We start from the raw sequence: 19,601 nt of genomic DNA on the forward strand, positions 1-19,601 counted from the left end.
AGCAAAAAAATAAATTTAGTAATGTTTATTTAAATCAAAATGTAATAAAAGCATACTTTAGTTCCAGTTGTGAATCATTAAATTAACTTTTGACTTTCCTTGATTATATCAATCATGTCAGAGATCGCAAAATTTTTTACACTTATGCCGCAGTGCTTGTCAGTAAGAATTTATTAGTGAAATATGATGAATGAACTTGCTTACTATGATGTAATTAGTATAGATCAGCCCAAAAGCCTTTATTATTGATAAGAAAGTGAAAAAGTGAACTTCCCGTTGCAAATAAAAACAAATCAAATGCCGGAGAAAAGTAAAAAATGAGTTAAAATTAATAATAAAGTAATTTAGTCATTAAACTATAGGAGTCGGTCAAACTTCGCGTATACTTAACTTATAAGTGGCGAAAGTGAGTAATAAGAGTGAGGAAAGTATGACATTTATTTGTGACGTAGGGAATTACTGTGTTGAAGACAGTTTAGTTCTGATATGAGATGGCTAACTTAACATTAATATAAACTATATAATATTCTACCTGTGGGCATGATATTTTCTTAAGCAGTGGTTTTTCAGCAATTAATTAAGATTGCAATAGATCCTGGTTCTTTTTTACTTACTCTGCTGCCTGTACTGATCAATTGTGATCCATGACCTCCCTCAGATATCGCCTAAAACCAGCTCCACGGTTGTCAATTTCCGATTCCAAATGCGATACTATCTCGATCAACAGCTTCTTTCCATGAGTCCAATCCAGATTCACTCCAGTAAAAGAAGTTCATGCAAAACTTACAGCTCCCGTATCTTTTTTGTTACTTTTAATTAAAACAGTCATGACCTCTAATTACATCTCATATTGCCTAATTTTTAGTTTTCGTTTTTATGCTGTTGCATTTTTAGTTATGCTCATTATTTTGTTATATTAGGCTTTATCTCCAAAAGTTTTCATTAATTTTCCCACCAACTTGAAGAGAAAATGCATCAAATATTAATACTGTTACTGTTTACACTGTTAAAAATTTATACTTACCTTCCAAAAAGCTTTTTTACGTTAGAAATAAGCTTTCATATTGATTTAAACGAAGCTTTTTTTGAAAACAACATCTCTTCTTTTTTAACGGTTTTTGTTGGATCTTATGGATTATTGCTTACAATAATAAGAACTTTGAAATGAACGTTTTGTTCATAAGATCTAAGAATCTTAATGATATAAAATCAATTAAGTAGCGCAACATGTATTAAATTATCAATTTTACAGCTAATTAATCAACCTTCCAATTGGTTTAATAATTTAATAAGATCTTTATTGTTTGAAGATTGAAAACAAACTAAACTTTTCTATTGAGGGGACTAACAACCAAAAAAGAGGCAAAAATTAATTTTTGCTGCAAATACAATTCAATTTAACGACAGTTGATATATTCTCAACTTCATGGACGATATTAATGGAATAAATTGAACTTTAATTGGAGTAATATTGGGCTACGCTGGTCACGTGGAGTGTAAATTGTCTCTTAAGCAGAAGCAATACAAATTCAGATCCCCAAAAATACCAACAATCTTCAAGTTTCAGAGAAATTTCCGACCTTTTCTCTTACTTAATAATTCAACAACATTTCCCTTGCAGCACTTGAAGAGAGTAAACAAAAATATCAGAGAGTGAGTAGCAAGCTGACTGAATTTCAAAGCAGAAAGTCGAGAGATCACATATCCGAAACGATCATGGATGGAGAGGAGAAAGAGAAGATGAAAAGAAAAGAAATTGAATGAAAAATCCGCATATATGCACTCGACTTTACCGTTTTCTTCAGACTTCATTCATCAAAAAATTGTTACATACTTAAATCGCTTGCTTGCTGATAGTAAAGTAAAGTAAAATAAAGAGAAAGAGCACCAATTCCAATTGTATTTCTGGAAAGGCAAGATCTTACTCTTCTTTTTCCGCATATAAAATAAACGCGACGCATCGCCAACAGATTCACAATTCACCTTGATCTTGAACGCTCAACACCTTCAACTTGACTTGAAGATAGAGTTTCATTTGTGCTGCATTTTGTGCAATGATAATATAATTAAATTAATTAATAGGAAAATTTTTTGTGTGCGGTTAAAAAAGTGAAATTTAGTTTAATTATTTAATAAATTTGCTAAATTGTGAAGATAAATCATAAAATAAGAAGTGAAAAAATGTGGAAATTCCTTGCGGTTTTGATAGTTACAATACTATGTGTGCATGCCGAAGAAGAGCAACCAAAAACTGGTAAGATATGAACGCAAAAACTGCAGACATGGAAAATTAAATGTTTGTGTGATAATTTTACGCAATCTTATGTTCCACTTCTGTAATGAATATGCTTTAAATTTTGTGGATTTAAGTCACAAGTGAAAATGTCTTCAAGATATATGGAAGTGACATTTAAAGAGTTGCTGGAGTTGAATTGAAGCAGGGGTGAACTTAGGAGTCTGAATTAGTGTTGTCCAAATTTTTCTTGTGTCGAGTGTGCCTTGATGGTAAGCCATGACCGAAATCGTTCACAGCATGCGGTTCATGGCATTTCCTAGTGTCCCACGGCACATAATTTGAGCAACACTGATTTAAATTGTTAGAAATTACTTCAATTATGGGTTTCCTGATCGAATCATCTTAAGGTCACTCGGTGGAGTGACTTTTGTGGTTAGCTTGCTTAATTACATGAACAGCACCCTAGCAGTCACGACCCAAGTTGCTCTGATGGCACAGTGACATTAGATTTCGACTCATTTCTTCTATAATTCACCACATTGTGATTAAAACCTTTTGAACTCTTCTGACTACATCACTGACTCAAAAACAAGACTCTCAAGTACAATCGAAAGTGTTTCTTCCACTTCTTCCTTCATACATTTCTTTTCCTCTGATTTCGTTTTCGTGATTCAAGAATTGGCAAAAAAACCAACAAAACTCCATTGCATGTTTATGAAAATAACAACAGTACTTACTTAAAGATGCCTTAATATGTGATGATTTTATCACAAAAAAATACATATAATTGGAACTATTCACGTTTTCCACATTTTCAAATGAATTTCTACTTTTGTCTCAAGTAGACAATAAGACGAGGCTGTTGACTACACTTTAATTACTTATTAAAACTTTCAATTTTGCATGAAATTGCATCTGTAATTGACTTCTGAGTCATCAGCGAAAGTAATACTCTCGACCCTATCCAATGTTGTCATTCAATTGCTCCGCGTTTGGTAACTGACCTAAATTTAAGATACAATAACAATTTTGAGTAAACAAATGTTTTGAAATTGAGGAAGATTATTGAATTTTTCAATAAGTAAGACATGCGAATGAAATAACAACTTCTTGTCAACAGCCGATGGCAATTTCATGCTGTTTTTTATGAAATTTCTTCGATTACTTCGTAAATTTTGTTTTCACTCTGGAGATCTTGTTTTTAAACAATAATTTGTTGATGTAAAATGGCAACTCATTGTTGATGAAAAGGCAATTGAGTTACTTGCCAAAATAAATATCGGAAAGTTCAAAGTTAACATCTTCATGTTGTGATTTTTGGCTATAAATGAGGATTTTCTATGATTGTTTTGCCGCTCTATATTGCTCATCTGCTGGAATTCTCATGAAGATCCTCTGGATATTTTTACAGAGATTTTTCGAATTTAAAACAACCTTTCGTTATTTTTCATGATAAATCATAGCTTAATGCCTTCAAGATATGGAAATGAGACGTAGTGAATGTAGTTCCGAATAGCACAGCGTATTTGCTAAGGAATTTCTACGTCGATGTATGATAAGATACTCAAGGAAATTCGCTAAGACGAGAAGTTGCCCTGACTAAACCGTGACGGCGCATTTCGATCCATTTACGGCAAAAAATGTGGTTCGCCGCATTGTTCTGCTCGGGAATATTTATAAGATAATTCCTGATAAGTCTAGAATTGTGCTGTATTTATGGATAATTAATTTGTTACGAAGAATATCTTGTTCTGATTGTAATTTAAGTATATTGAGAAGAAGTCCGATCAAGCTTTAGACTGGAATAGCGGTTTAACTCACCTGCGTGTCGTGAATTACAGCTTGAGACTCATTTTAATGATATATTTAATTCCTGGTTGTAAATTTCATTATTTCTTTGAATTTGATACTCAAAACTGTTTTCCAAGTGATTTTGAAGATGTTCAATTAGGAATGCTAAGTTAACATTATAATCAACAGGAACCAAACCTTTACAATCAAGCCTGATAACTTCCCAAACTTCAATTAATTCTCTATTCACTCAAATTCTACAAAAACCAGCCTTCTTTGATCCAAAACAACAAAAACAAAACAAATGAAAAATTCCTTCAAAATCATTCGTAAATAATATCCAAATGCTTAACTTTACGACACATATCTTGACATTAAAAACATTTCCTAGCCTGTATTGAACAATAAGTATCACAAAGCCACTAGAAAATGAAACTTTTAAATCGCTTGTCGATAATGCCATTTGCTATTTACCTACAATTCAGAATTATACTCAAAACCTGAAAGTGAAATAGCAAAAAAATTAAAAATTCCTAAAGCAAAAGTCGTCAATTTTGTGGTTAAGCTTCTTCTTTAAGTAATCATTGAACGTATTACAATCAAAATTATATATTCAAAAGTCATCAATTGTTACCCCAGTGAAATTGACATAAAAATTCTTTGATTCAATTAACTTTTATGTACGATTGATTTCACATGCACAGCATATCCACACAGTTGTATCTATTAATGAAATGGTGAGAAGAAGTAAAGCGTTTCGAGGCGGGATATCCAATCATTCAATCGCTTTTGGCCATTCATCAATAATTTAATAAAGTTTTCAAAATCTTATTGATTTTCTCAATTTCCGTGGAACTTCAAATATCAAATAATCCTTTAGGCATGATACTAATAATGATCTTTTACATTACAGGCCCACAGTCATCATCACTCGTTGAGGTGGCGCTGTGCTACGTCACACCAAAGCCATTAAATTGCCTCAAAGAACAAACAGGACGCATGTTGGACTATTATGAGGGCAAAGTTGAGGAGAAGCGACAGGAATTGATGGGTGAGTAGTTATCTCGAGACTTTATGTGGCTGCAAACCGCAAGCTGACTTTTTTGACATTTTGATGAGGTTTTATATGCAAAAAATATGCTGAGAATGTCGAGCAGTTAATCACGACTGTATTTAGGAATAGATAAATAATACTTGGGATTTGTGCAGCTATTAGAGTGCAGCACTTGATTTTGAGGTTAGTTCTGCTGTTATCAGACATAATGTTGAATGATCCCCGCAAATTATGCTGAGAAAAATATCCAAGAATGAGGAACATAGGAAGGTATAATTCACTTAAAGAATGCAATTAACTGTTCATCATCTTTGGACTTTCTTTTATGCTGCACTTATCAAGCAGCTGTTGTTGCATCTTACCGTGTTAATGTGAGAATGACATTTTTGAAAGGTATAAAAAAGCCTTTATGTACATTAGATGATTACAGACAATGATTTGTTGCTTCATGATCCATAGGTACTATGCAGCATCCAAAAATATATAGTATGCAGCATCTTTCACTTCCACACGAAATATGAAAAAAAAAAGTTTCTACATTGCCATTTTCTAATTCAATTTTAATCGGCAAAATGACTGAAAGCAAATGTAAGCATTCCTGACCCAATAATCAGCATGATATTATATGCTGAACTTGTGAAGATGAAAACTTGCAACGTGATACAGACCTTGCCATTGATATTGCGACATCTTAGGCAAGAGAAATTCACTTTTCATTTCCCATGCGATGCACCCAAATGACAATTCTGTTTTTTTTTGTGCCATTCTCGCCGCTTCTAAAAATTTATGCACATGAATGTATATGGCTGATAATCTTCAATTCAGCATAAGTATCTAATGGGTGAAATGAAAATGACGATGATGCCTTTCGATTTTTCTCCTATTATCGAGAGAATTTATGTTCTGTGCATCTACATGATGCTGGTTGTGCTTACAATTTCCATTTTCTTCATATTTGATTTTCAAATGCTCATCGTGACTTGCTTTTTGTCTTTTTATTTACTTTCATATCTTATTGTCTTTTGCAAAATTGAATTTATGCTGCATACTTCATCCTCTTATAAATTGCTATCATCCAGGCATTTAAAATGCAATTTATCTTTGTGGCAAAGATGCAAATATGTGAATAATCTTCACTTAATCTTAGGTATTGATGAAATATTCGACAATTATGTTCTCTTTGCATTACTGACTAGATGTTTGTTGAAAGAATGTCACACACATGTAGAGCAAATCCTGTAATTAAGTAGTATGCATCAACATACCATTGATTGTTCCATTCCATTCCATTAGATAACTGTTTAATTAGGCCATGATATGATGGGATTATGTGATATGCAATGCATTTTATGTTGATAATTTACAATTACGAAACTGTTGATGATAATGGCTCATTGAACTCGATTGCTACAATGTTATCACATTGCATGTATAACATGATGTAGAGAAATTATGTTTGCATGATAATGTTCATTAATTGAAATGTTATAATCTGTGAAATTTTGCGGTTCTTTGGAAATGCTTCAGTTGAAAGTTATTGATCTTGGAATTCAACACATCTGGGGAATGGATGATTCGAAAAATTCAGTAATGATCGAAAGTTTTCGTGATTCTGGTGAGGTTTATGGGAATTTAGAATTTTTGAGATATTTCCATGCTTTTGATTTCATTTCGGATGTTTTGTGAAGAATTAGAAATCTTACAAGTATTTCCGAACAGCAAAGCATGTTCGCTGCGCGAAGTTGACCTGATGCCACCGTGATTGCTGATTTTTACTCATTTGTACGGCAAGTAATGCAGTTCATCATGTAGAAAGAGTCAATTTCTTCAAAAAGTATCAATCAAGTGATCAATTCCACACTTCAGTTAATCATTCATTCCCATTGAAATATCCACTTCCAAGTTATTCTTATCTCATAATCCAAAACACACTTGACCAAACAGCATTCAAACCATCAAATAAGTTCATTAAAGAGAAACTTCAAAACCTGATCCAGTAACTGATATAAGTTAATAAATAGTTCCAAACTAGATTATAGCATATACAGTAACAAGGCACTATTGTTGTCTGCTGTACAGCATAAAGCTAATAATTAAACCGAATTGAGTATCAACTTTGCATCTATTGACAGAACAATTCGAGTATGTTTTCAACATCCTATGTTTATTGAACTGAACAGTAAGTCTAATCTTTTTGCAAAACAGTATAAAAAAAGCAATTTATTGTATCGCATAGAAGTAATTTCTCTCGATTGCTTCTTCTCTTCATCGTTCGATTCAATTTATTTCCCATGTGCATAATAATCAGAACAATTTACGCACATCCAAGATCAATGTTGATATTAATTGTTATGCAATAAACAGGTAGAACAAAAGGCTGTAGAATTTCATCATATATGGTATAATTGAATCATGTAAAAAATGTGTGTAAGTAGTGCCACGGATAGGAAAAAGAGCAGTTATCTGCTTGCGGTACGCTAAATGATATGAGGAAAGAAAATTCCATTATTGAGAACAATTCTAACTTGTTTCATGTGAATATTTCTCCTCTGATGGATGAATGTGGGTCAGTTGGATTACAGTTGATAAGTATCTATATCCTATGCTGTGTTTGGATAGTGGCAGGTGTGTGATTTTCTTAAACTTACCTAATTTAGATGATTTTGAATGTTGGAATTGGAATTTTTAGTTGAATCGAGGATTATGAATAAAATTGGAGCTTCTGAGCTTGAAATGCGATAACTTCTGATAGTTTTAATGCTTTTGCAAATGCTTAATTTGTGTAAAACTTTAAATGGACTTGAAAATTGTTGACAACTGTTTGCAAATACTTCGGTTAACAATCCCCTTGCATTCCTAGGGGAATATTGCATGAAAAATACAAAAATTCAAAAATTTCTCAAAAAACAACGGAAATTTTACAACCGTAAAGCATTTTTAATTAATCTTTATATGAGAAGTAAATAAAAAAATTAAACAATTGCCGAAAAAAACATGAGAAATTTCACTTTTCGACCTCATGACCTGGATGATAGACACAAAACAAAATCTATTAATTGAATCGAGAGTAAAAGATATGAAAAAAAGTTATTATTTTTCTCGACGCATTCCTCATTATTTTATTATTCTGTTCATGTACGCGTGATAAAAGCATTGATTCAATTGTTTGGTCTGTGTTAAGTATCATCATCACTTCCCGTCAAGCAATAATTCACGAATTTCTCTCGCATTGATTTCTCATCAATTTGATGTGTGTTTTAAATGACTTCAAGTTGAGTTATAAATGAACAATTTTAAGGTTATAGGGTCGAAATGCACAACAGATTAATTACTGATGGTCCCTATGACCGAAAATATTTTTCATTGTTGTAGTTCACAGTTCTTTTGTTTACTATACAAGCATTTCAAGCATCATCATAAAATATGTGACAGCATAACATCCCATAACACTTGTTAAGCATCTTCAATAACCCATAAATCACAATAATGCTCATGTGATGCATAAAATTTGACACTAGTTCTCTCTTGCAGTGATGAAATAATCAATTGCATTCCATGAACTATCAATAGACCACATATCAAGCATATCAATCAAATTTATTAAGGTGTCGATGCTGTTAAAGTGAGAATAATTGACTAACGTCGTGTGACTTACACGCACAAGTTCATACCTGAACAAATGTTAGCGTTCCATTTCACTTACAAAGTACTGTAAAGATTCACCATGTATGACGACGTGTACTTGTTAACTGACCATGGAAAATGACTCACAATTTTGGACTTCTTGTGAGTTTTTTTAAAAATTTCTTCTTTTGTTGATTAAATTGAGCAATTTTTATAATTTGGTAGAAAGTATCAAGGGCAAGTGATGAAGATATAAAGATGGCAATGCTTGATTATTGTGTCAAAATTACTTTTGCTTTCTGTTTCCTCAAATTAGCGGATTTTCGAGTTGTTTACGGTCATAGAGTGAAATTGCATAAATCATGTATATGCTGGATGTAAAATTAACGGCTTTTTCAATATTCAGCATGAATTGTTATGAAATTGGATTCCGATATTGGATGTTGAAGATGTGGCTTTATTAATTATCAGATTGAAGCATCGATTACCGACAAGACTGTTTAAAGAATGCGGTTTTAAATGGGAAATAAAATGCAGATTGTCATCAATAGTTTTGGAAAGTAATTCAATTACTTTTGGAATCAACCGATGTAATTTATTCTGTATTGTGTGGGTTTATTCAAATTTGTGGTTATTGCATTTATTTTTAGTACGAGACACACTTACAGGCAATGTCAGATGACAAATTGAAGAAATAGGAATGAGACTTACTTTCTTTGGAATTCAGGCGTGATTTTAACTGAATTTTGATGTGTTTTTGATGATTGTAAGATGATATGGATATAATTACAGCTCTAAATAGCTTAGATAATGATTGTATTAAAGATCCAGTGTTATCATTTGCCGAATATATGAGATTACATGCTTACTTTTATAACTGTTGTTCATAACCTCTCCAAATGTCTAATAGTTGCTGTAATTTCTAAAACTGAATAGTTTAGAGCTCAAAGTCTACTCGGATTTTGAAGGCAATTGTCTATTCGACTCCATCTACTTAATACTAGAGCTGGAAGTTGAGTCGAAGCAACTCGACTTTTCAATACAAAATCTGAGTCTTCTTCGAGTTCTGCTTAATACTAACTATTAGAAATACAGAACTAAAACTTCAAATCGCCTAAAAAACCAAATTCAACCACATCCAAAACACAATCCAAGTCTATCAAAACATTCCCAAATTTAGATGCTTACTGCCTCCCAAAAAATTACTATCAACATCACGAGACATGAACAAATTCCCAATTTGTCAACATTCCATTCGTTTCCTCATGAGGAATTCAAATAATTCACCAGCACCTGACTGCATTTGATTAAAAACGTTTATATCCTCACACAAGCATAAAATGCTTAACAGCAATATGTACTATGACTTGATTTGCAAACTAAAAAATTATAAAAGAAAACATCAGTTGCAATTTCACGGTAAAAATCACATCAATGCTACAGTACATCGTCAAACAAAACAGTACATCCAGTAAAGAATTTCATGAATATGTAACATTAATTCTATTAGAATGAGATGTGTACAGAGAAGGCACATATGCTTTATATTGGAAAAGTATTTGTGTTTCTGGGTTATCAACTGGTAATGGCAACAAGAAAATCAAGTAAATATCTAAAACGGATTCTCTCTTACACAGAAGTGAATAACTGCAAAATGTCCAAAACAGGGAATAAGCTTGTGGGATGTCAAAGACGTACATACTCGGTTGTGGAAGAAAGTGACATTTTATTTACAAGATTCTTTATTTTCTCTTTAGATGAAGCGGATAAAGAAATGAAAGAAAGTGAGACATCAAGAGGATTAAGTGATGATGAGAAGAAGGAACGTCCATCAGAGATTATGAATGCACTCGAGAAGGGCTTTAGTGCCATAGCTAATATCGTTACAGATGAAGTTGATAAGTAAATGACAAAAATATATGCAAATTAGTAAGGACAGTAAGTGATGACAATAATAATTCATTATAGCCTCCGTGGACGTAATGGTCGTGCATTAGATAAGACAGATAAGAAGCAGCTTGATGATGACGATGCCAATGATTTTAATGATGACTTCTCAATTTATGATACACTCAGGACAGAAGGTAATATAACCAAAGATGAAGAAGGTAGAGCTAAAGGATTGACAAAGGGGTACAAAGGAAATAAGAAACAAGGATATGGATATGATGATGAACGTGATGGATGGAGTTATGGTGGTTATGGTAATAAATTAACATTAGCTTACCCAAACAGCCAAAGAGACTGCTGTCAAGAGCTAATATACTAAATGGACATGCTTGTGGGCATTGCTTACTACTTATGCTGCTCTTGACAGCACGCTCTTTGCTTGCTAGGGTCTATTCTATGCATACATACATTTCCTCATCTACCTTCAAATTTACTGACCAATTTCATAATTTTTTACACACAAATCTATACAAAAGAAACAGCAACAAGCATATACATTCCGTACATAACTTTTCTCTTTCATTCCTAATAATCGTATAGTGAGATTTCTACGAATTTCAACTGAAAAGTTATTTAATATAATACAGAATGTGAGTGAAAATAATATTCAGCATTTAACGGCATCACTTACACGTAGTTACACATATAGATATACTCTTAAATTCCGTCTAAAATGTGCTAATTAGTTGCCATGCTACAGTTTATAATTGCATGATATACTTTATTTCCAGTTTTCCTATTTGCTTTTTATTTTCTTTAATTGATGTCGCTCTTATGATGCTTATGAAGCACCGACTAGCTTTCCCCAAGTGTATTTTTCATAATTTCCTTTGATTTATTTGCTTTATTGTTATTGATAACAGATAATTAATAGGTGGAACAAGAGCATTACAATAAACCTTTCAAAAATGCATCCAATAAATTAATTAACAGCTTATTGATGTAAAAAGTGAATTAATTGAATGCTTAAGAGACTGGAAAGTGGTAATTAGGGAAAGATTAATGAATTATTAACTTAAGTCAGTCTCATTTGAAGAATATTTTAAAAGAAATACATCAAACATTGATTTTAATCAGCTTAAGAACTTCTAAACTACTACTTTAAAGTTTGAGGAAATGAGATTTAATTGATGGGGAATTGAATGCTTTAATAAGCTCATTAATAGATTGCAAACAAGCAACAATTTAATTAATTAGGTTAATTTTGTTAAATATATCAACAAATTCATAATTAAATGCTTAAAAGAGTTTAGTTTCTTACTTATTTTGACCATCAAGCTTTCTCGAAATTGACAATTCCAAGACATCGGACCTAAATAGAATAGACTGCGATTAGTGAACTGAATGTCTAGTTATGAACTTGACATAATATGGCAGAATATGGGCTTAGTCGTTCGAAAATTCAGTGTCAGAAATGTGATGTAATTGGCTTTTTTCTCTTTTCCTGATATTTAGGGTAATATATAAATAGTCTATCTTGTATAGTTCTAAAAAACAAACATTTTGATGTATAATATGTTAAATAAAACACTATAATTAAGCCGAAATTTGAAAAACAAACTCGATTTCTGACACTGAAAATTTGTTACTTAATCTGAGTTTTTGGACAAAAATGCTTTAAATTTTATGAATAATGAGTTCTAAGAAACAAAAATTACTCATACTTGTTCATTTTTCAATGCTCTACAATGCAAAATATCAAAAGTTAGTCAAAAACTGGTTTAAAGTAGTTAAATTAATGATTTTTTGTAAAAACGTTAAGAAAATTTTGAATTTTCATACAAATTTTTCGGTGTTTACAACAACAAAAATCTTCACAAAAATTCAAAAAAATTAAAATTAATAGCTTAATTTGTTAATAATTGAACTGGAATAGAACTAGAGACTGTATTTATGTTGCCTTTTTGTGTTGTGGTACTCAGATTATTTAACAGAAGTCGTTTTTTAAAGTTTTGAGTGATTTTATTAAATGGAACTTTTTTTTCGTCTAAGCCCATATACAAAAGTCAAGAGAATATGCATAATTCTTGAGTCTAGACATTGAAGACGCCTACGACTCGACCATTCCAATATGAACATGACATAGAAATTACTCAATCTGTGTACTGAAACCGTTGTTATTCCAACGATGAGTTTGACTTCACATCGGCAATAAAATATTATTCGCCATTTCTACGTCCGGTGTCGTTCGAGATGTAATCTTTGGATGTCATGTAAAATTAGGTCTATTGTTGCTATTATAACTAGACAAAATGTAATTTGCCAATTTTTTTGGCCAAAATGATTTTAAGTTATTGATCTGAATATTTTAACAAAACATCCTAAAACATTAATGAACCAGCAATCTTGGTCATTTCCCTAACTTCTTTAACCTACTGAACAGTATTGTTTCTTATATATTTTTTGTTCGTAATTGACATGATTTAATCTACATCCCGTTCCTCATTGTCCATATAAGTATAAACTTCCTAAATTCCTTCTGATTGCATTTCATTTCATTTGTAAAAAAGATCTCACGTAGGTGGCTTAAAAACCAATAAAAATTTAATCAACTGTGATGCACATTTTTATGGACCATAAATTTTTTGGATGGAATTTGCAGTTCTCTTTTGAATATTAGGACTCAAAAATCAATAATAAATTTCTTCTTGGAACTTTTGTTCCGTTTTAGGACTTAAAAATTAAAAATTAGCATGATCTACTTGACCAGATTCATAAATTTCTTATTGCATCTATTGACAACTTGATCTCCCATTTTACAATTCATTAATGTACCTAATTGGACTAAATTGCATTCGAAGATTCCAAAGTGAAACTTAATTTATTTTACATTTTTTCAAATTCCTAACTTAAGCTTTTAACTTAATTAACTTGTCACACCTAGTAAGTGTCGGTCCACAAATGCCATTTTTTATATCCAATCGAAATCATTATCAGCTAAAAAAAATTATCAAGCATAAGAAAGTTTTGTAAGTAGAATAATGCAATTAAGACAAATTATTAACCATTATCGTGCAATATCTCCATAAATTAATGATTCCAATTGCACTCACGGTGACTCCTCATCTATATTTTTGTTGCTCTCGCAAGTCATCGTCACTCTCAGATTGAGAATGTAAAAAAAGAGAATTGTGAACCTTACAAATGTTTTTGAAAGCTTTTTAATTGCATATCTGTGCTTTATTACATCTACTGCTTTTTGCAAACTAACCGAGACACGACAGCATGAATGAAAAATTGTTTTGTGTTAAATAATCCATGAATAATTTAAAACTCATTGACTAATAAATCATACTACCACATATCACATTATATATGACACACATGCATCATATCATTTATAAATATATCATACAACATTTTATTCTATGCTACATATTAAGATTTAACATAATCATAAACAAAATTTTATCAAATACTTTCGATAGAAATGCTTGAAAATCATTGAGTTTGGAGATTTTTAGGTTAGATCTACCTGAAAGGCACATGGAATAGGAAATGAGATAAATAGACAATCCTATTGCCGGTTTTCCTCTGACGTGGCATCAAATTTTACTGATTCTTAATCCGAATTCAGATCCAAGTCAGATTCACGTCGGTTTGAATCAGTAATAGACAACCTTTTATATTATCCCGACACACCTTAATGGTTAGCCTTGACACGATTCTGGGTATTTCCAAAATCTTGGCGGCATACTAATGTGTCGCGCCACAAAGATCGTCCACAACTGTTTTAGATACACAATAGCATTCCTTAGAATCACATGCACATCATGCACATGCAAGAATAATATATATCGTCTTTCCACGCCATGTGCCCTTCGGACTAGCTTATATTCTAGAATCTAGATTATACCCTGTTCTTCTGAGATTAATCATTAAGGAACCTCTGTGATACATATACTCTAATTCAATTATAGACTACTTCTGTGCCACTGTGGCATTGTCAACATCAAAAGACTCATTGAAGAGCTTTTCACTGCATATCAGTGTACCATGGCACACAAGTAGTCCATTACTAGGGTTTTCAATCCCGGGATCAAAATGTATGTAATCCCGGGATTCAATCCCGGGATTGCATATAAATCAATCCCGGGATTGAAACCCCTATCCATTACTGCTCCAATGTATCAAATGTTTCGTAGATCACGCTTTTTGAGATTTGAAAAGCACTGCCCTAGAAAATACCGTAATAAGTTCACTCAGATTCTTAAAGATCTAAATTTCAAGCTCATTATTTACCATCAAAAGCTCTATCGAGAGTATTAATCCACAAATATAACGTTATATCCACCTCATTTCAGCATTAAATAATTTAATAATATTTTCTCTATCCAAAACTATTAAAAAATAAAGGAAAAGGTAAGAAGGGAAAGAAAGGCAAGAAAGGAATGATGAAATTGTTCTTCCTCGGCGCAATCATCAAGTCAAAGATTGAAATGTTGTTGAAAATCCTCTCATTCCACTTGCAAATTAAATTCTTTGCCATTGCATTGATCAACATGATAATCAACTTGGCAAGATTCTGGATTGATTTAAAGAGACAACCACAAAAGGTAAGAGTTTTAAGTTCCAACTTTTCCCTTTTTCTATCGAATGCTAATTTCTGTTGACTTTTGGATATCTCTATGTATCTTTTTTGTTTCTTCATGGGAAGGTGATTGATATGTATGGAAATTTGAAGTTTAATTTGAATTGTGGCTTTTTTGGCTGATTTTAATTTAAATTGTTAGGATAGATTACATTAATCCTGATACGAGGCTATATCTAGTCTTATATTATTTTCTTGCACGCAATGTGCTTTTCGGGTTATTGACACTTTAGTTGAACCCAATGTAAATGTTTGGGACAGAATTGGCCGGACTTTATGGAGTCGGAATCCACTTTTTTTGGAGTCCGGACTCCAGTGGAGGCGCCTTCACATTGGAGTCCTTCCAACTCTGGTTTGAGATTCATTCTTATGTCGACAAATTCAACAGTGAATTGACCTCCTGCATTGAACTTTCATTTTCTAATCCAAATTTAATATTTTCAAAATCAGGAACACGAATGGTATCACAGAAGAGGTCCTTATGACAGAACTGACAAGGTATGACCTGAACTTCTTGACATTTTCTCTTATGTACCCAAATCCTTGGACATGGTTTATTTTAATTTGCATATAATCAGGGCTTGATGTTGACTCAGACTTTGTCAAAATTTTGTCTGAAATCGAATAAACTTAAGAACCCTGCATATAATTCTACTTAACTTTGACTCAGGTCACCTTAACGACTGTACAGACAATCAGACAATACAAAATCAAGGTAGCGGACCTTTCAAATAAAAATTTATAAGTAGTCATTTCTAATATTTTTTGAAATTAAGACACAAATTCAATGGTACTCCTGATATAAGTCTCAGTCATGGTAAATAGTTTACATACACAAGGGACTGGGTAGCAGCGAACAAAATTGTATTAAATCCCCCAAAAATCAATTCCAAGCCCAAATAAAATTAATAAGCTCCGTGACATTGCATCGACACATTGTGATCGACACAAACATTCCAAAAGTCTGCTGACCATCAAATAGTCATAAAATCTAAATCTGCAAAAAAATCTATAAATTCGAATGTTAAACTTTAAATTTCCCACCACACAAACAACAACAACAAAATTCATCATATTTGGACATATCTAATCAAAATTGAATGAAAAATCATTTGGATTGCTTAAAACTTTGTAAAATTTTCTACAACTCAATACACGATACACAGATGCTTTCAACGGAAATTATATCCAGTAATTCTGATTGGCACATGTTATTCTTGGGAGTCAAGTGGCTGCTATTTACCTTCCAAGTTGGCAATTTTCACTTGCCTTAAAATTGCCATTTGGATGCCATGTGGCTTTCACTTGACTGTCATGAATCTTGTACCGAACGGAAATGAGCGAATTATTGAATGACACATTGAATTGCTAAGTTAAGACACCTTCATGTCATTTTGGTGTCCTAGCCAGTATGTTCAGTCACTCATAGCTCTTACTGGATATGCTTACTTTATTTAATTCCTCTTTTTCACTAACAAATTGCAATAAAAATTTTCTCTTTATCTCTTTCTACTTCTAAATTTGTCTCTTCTGCACCTTACTGACACACTGATAAACTTTATATCCCCGACTCACTTACTGTTCATCTGATCTGCTGCGAAACCTTAACCAAAACCAAAAAATACAATACAAAATTAATTAAAAAATGACAATGACTAACTCAATATACATTATATTGACAAAGGTTGTATATGTGGAACACGCGCAGCACCAGGTTCGTATCAATTTTTAATTTTATTAATAAAATTCTTTACTTTTATTTTCTAAATAAATGACAGCATCATTATGATGAACATGATGACTGGGGTAGCTCATGGAAGAGAACACAAGGACAGCCAGAATATCAAGGACAAGATTTCGCTCATCGATTAGCGTATGGAAGTAGTGCATATCCAGGCCATACAGGACAGCAATATTAAAAGAATTGACTGTCTTATAATTATTAAGAATTAATCACGTAGCAATCGCATTAAATACAGAATGAGATTTTCAGTCAGATTCATCCATTAATTTATTAATAGATAATTAAGATCACATCATGCATTCATGCTTAATATAAAATTTCCTCACATCTGCCAATTTTTTTTAATTAATTTATTTATTTATTGTCATATTTATCCCATCCTCATCATGCAAACATCTGATTTGAGTTAATTTATTTATTTATTATAGCATTTAGTATCAATTTTTGTTATGTGTAGATATGACTGCATGCATTCTGCATTTGCATTTTTCGTGTATCAAATTCAATTTTTAATTTTTTGTGCAAATTTGTACAATTTCATAAATTTTATTTTTATGTCCTGAATATTTGAATGTATCATCATCAATAATCATGTTAGCATTGAAATAAAACAAAACGATCATATTAAAAAATGAGTAACGGTTTTTGAGGTGTATTTTGATATTTGGTCTGTTTGCTGTGAAAATTTGATGGATCCGGATGACTTTTTTTAATGAACAAACTTAAAATTTTGAAGGAAAAGACAGACTTAACTGCTATGGTTCAGTCATATGACAATTCTCTATGGTTTTTATGCAACTAAACCTGAATAGCATATGAAGCCGAAATGAAAACTTGACCGACTGGTTGTCAAGTAAATCTTGATTCCCACTAACTTAACGCCGACCTAGCGTATACAAAGTTGGGTTTTCAGTCTTATTTACTGACTTATTTCCTTGTTTAAGGCTCACATGAGCCCATTGTCGAATAGAGAGAATGCCTAAAGCCGGCTATATCCTTGATTTGGTTTTCGGAATAACAATTCTATAAGCCTTCATAGAATATAGAATAACATACAAGTTCACAAGTTCAAGGGATTACTTTCCTGGAAGTACAAAGCATAGAAATACTGAACAATTTGTCCGCAGGCCAAGGTTAGTCTTGCCTGATGCTGAATTTCACTAAATCTATCCCAAGAACAGAAATGTTCTGGTTTGACTTAAGAGTTTTTCGCCATTTGATGTTTGATGTACATTCACTGTCTTTCGAAAGGTTAGTAAGACACAAAAGAATTCAAAATCTACAAGAATCAATCCAGTTGATTCAAATGTGCTGGGAATCACCAAATCAAAGAGCAGAACAAGTTTTTGATTGGATTTTTGTAAGCTTTTGTAATAAAAGTCTGCTAATCTATCAATATGCCAATGATTGGGCAATAAAATCAAATGATTGGCTATTTCACACTATACACAACAACAACCGGTTATCGCCTCTCAAGCATCCATAACTTAATTTACATTATCATTACCGGATCCATCCTAATTTACATCATAAATCTCAATTTCAACTTTGATATTTCTTTCAGTTCCTTAAACTAAATATTTACATCCATTAAGTCTTAATTAGAGGCTGCCACACCAATTCTTCGTCTCTGTCTCGTCTCTTGACATATAAAATGAAATTTCATGCTACAGAAGCGATCAAAAAGACGAAAGAATTTTAAATTCTCATTCATTGTGAAGGACATGCAATTCTCAGTCTCATTACTGTCACTCTTCTTGGCATTATTTGGTTCACCATGTGCCCATGTGAGCTCATCATCAACAGATTTTCCATTTGATAAAAAGAAGAAGTTTCCTTCATTTCCTAGATCGGTTCCGCTCGTCCAAAAATCTTTTGCAGATTTGTGCACAAAATCTGTTATTTTTTGAATATTTAATGAGCCAAATATCAAGTAGGCGATGAATATTTTGTTATTGACATCGGGTTATGTTTATCAAATCGGAGATGATTTTTGGGAGATAAAAAAATAATTTTTTTGACATTTGCATCTTTCTCTCTGGTCTATGAAAGTTGACATACCTTTACTATTTAATAGATTTAGGAAGGCTATTTCCTCCTCCTTTGAGTCAATCGTCAATAGCTCCAAATTATGCAATTGACAATATTGATGTGCTTTGAAAAAGTTTGCCTTTTGGGTATTTGCGGAAATTGAATCATTTATTTCCAATTTTATTCACAAAAAAGTCACGTTTACCTTAAAAATAGTCACAAAATGATAACGTTTGGTTGTGTGACAAACTTCCTGCGATTCCCCTTCACATTCATGCTTTATCCCTAACGATATTTCCTGTCCGATATCTTGTGTCTTTACGCACACCGTAAATGCTATTAAAACTATCCAAAATTGCATCACTTTATTGCACGAGCGCAGGCATTCACTATTGATCGGATAGATTCAACAACGACTACTGAGCAAGCTTAAAACAAAACAAAAATTTTAAAAATAGACAGAAAAAATATCAACAGCGTTACGAGTTGGCTGAGATTAATATTTTTTCACATATCTGGAGATCCAGTGAAGGGGCAACTGGACATTTATTATTAAATTTATGTGACATTTGGAATCGAC

At 32.2% G+C, this 19,601-nt stretch overlaps 2 protein-coding genes across 5 annotated transcripts; one reads left to right on the forward strand and one right to left on the reverse strand.

Annotated features, from left to right (window-relative positions):
- The first annotated feature begins 75 nt into the window (after positions 1-75).
- Positions 76-17,390, forward strand: LOC139091383 (uncharacterized). 4 transcript variants are annotated; one of them, XM_070641445.1, is made up of 7 exons: positions 76-158; positions 4,941-5,078; positions 10,463-10,607; positions 10,674-10,909; positions 15,012-15,211; positions 16,931-16,960; positions 17,025-17,390. In XM_070641445.1, the coding sequence occupies exons 2-7, from the start codon at positions 5,027-5,029 to the stop codon at positions 17,163-17,165; spliced, it is 804 nt and encodes a 267-aa protein (XP_070497546.1). In that variant the 5' UTR covers positions 76-158; positions 4,941-5,026; the 3' UTR covers positions 17,166-17,390. The 4 variants fall into 4 exon arrangements, with proteins under 4 accessions (XP_070497546.1, XP_070497543.1, XP_070497545.1 ...); XM_070641442.1 differs by lacking the exon at positions 76-158 and adding an exon at positions 2,031-2,254; XM_070641444.1 differs by lacking the exon at positions 76-158 and adding an exon at positions 2,031-2,254 and having other exon boundaries at positions 10,674-10,789.
- LOC139091384 (C-type lectin mosGCTL-7-like) lies at positions 17,233-19,449 on the reverse strand. The gene is made up of 3 exons (XM_070641446.1): positions 19,227-19,449; positions 19,052-19,160; positions 17,233-18,886 (listed from the first exon to the last, which is right to left on the reverse strand). Exons 1-3 carry the CDS (start codon positions 19,380-19,382, stop codon positions 18,588-18,590), a joined length of 564 nt encoding a protein of 187 aa, XP_070497547.1. The 5' UTR covers positions 19,383-19,449; the 3' UTR covers positions 17,233-18,587.
- Positions 19,450-19,601: the final 152 nt, after the last annotated feature.

This window comes from Chironomus tepperi, unplaced genomic scaffold, assembly GCF_022539635.2.
Source record: "Chironomus tepperi strain 1889 unplaced genomic scaffold, CSIRO-AGI_Ctep_v1 contig_244, whole genome shotgun sequence".
Lineage (NCBI taxonomy): Eukaryota > Metazoa > Arthropoda > Insecta > Diptera > Chironomidae > Chironomus > Chironomus tepperi.

What these genes read in the sequence shown, in the direction of transcription:
- LOC139091384 (XM_070641446.1), bottom strand. Translation starts at nt 19,382, where the DNA reads ATGCAATTTTGGATAGTTTTAATAGCATTTACGGTGTGCGTAAAGACA. An exon ending in ATTTTGTGACTATTTTTAAG is followed by an intron (nt 19,161 to 19,226) that starts GTAAACGTGACT and finishes AATACCCAAAAG; the next exon opens with GCAAACTTTTTCAAAGCACA. An exon ending in AAATCTATTAAATAGTAAAG is followed by an intron (nt 18,887 to 19,051) that starts GTATGTCAACTT and finishes AAAAAATAACAG; the next exon opens with ATTTTGTGCACAAATCTGCA.
- LOC139091383 (XM_070641442.1), top strand. Translation starts at nt 2,182, where the DNA reads ATGTGGAAATTCCTTGCGGTTTTGATAGTTACAATACTATGTGTGCAT. An exon ending in GAAGCGACAGGAATTGATGG is followed by an intron (nt 5,079 to 10,462) that starts GTGAGTAGTTAT and finishes TTTTCTCTTTAG; the next exon opens with ATGAAGCGGATAAAGAAATG. An exon ending in GTTACAGATGAAGTTGATAA is followed by an intron (nt 10,608 to 10,673) that starts GTAAATGACAAA and finishes AATTCATTATAG; the next exon opens with CCTCCGTGGACGTAATGGTC.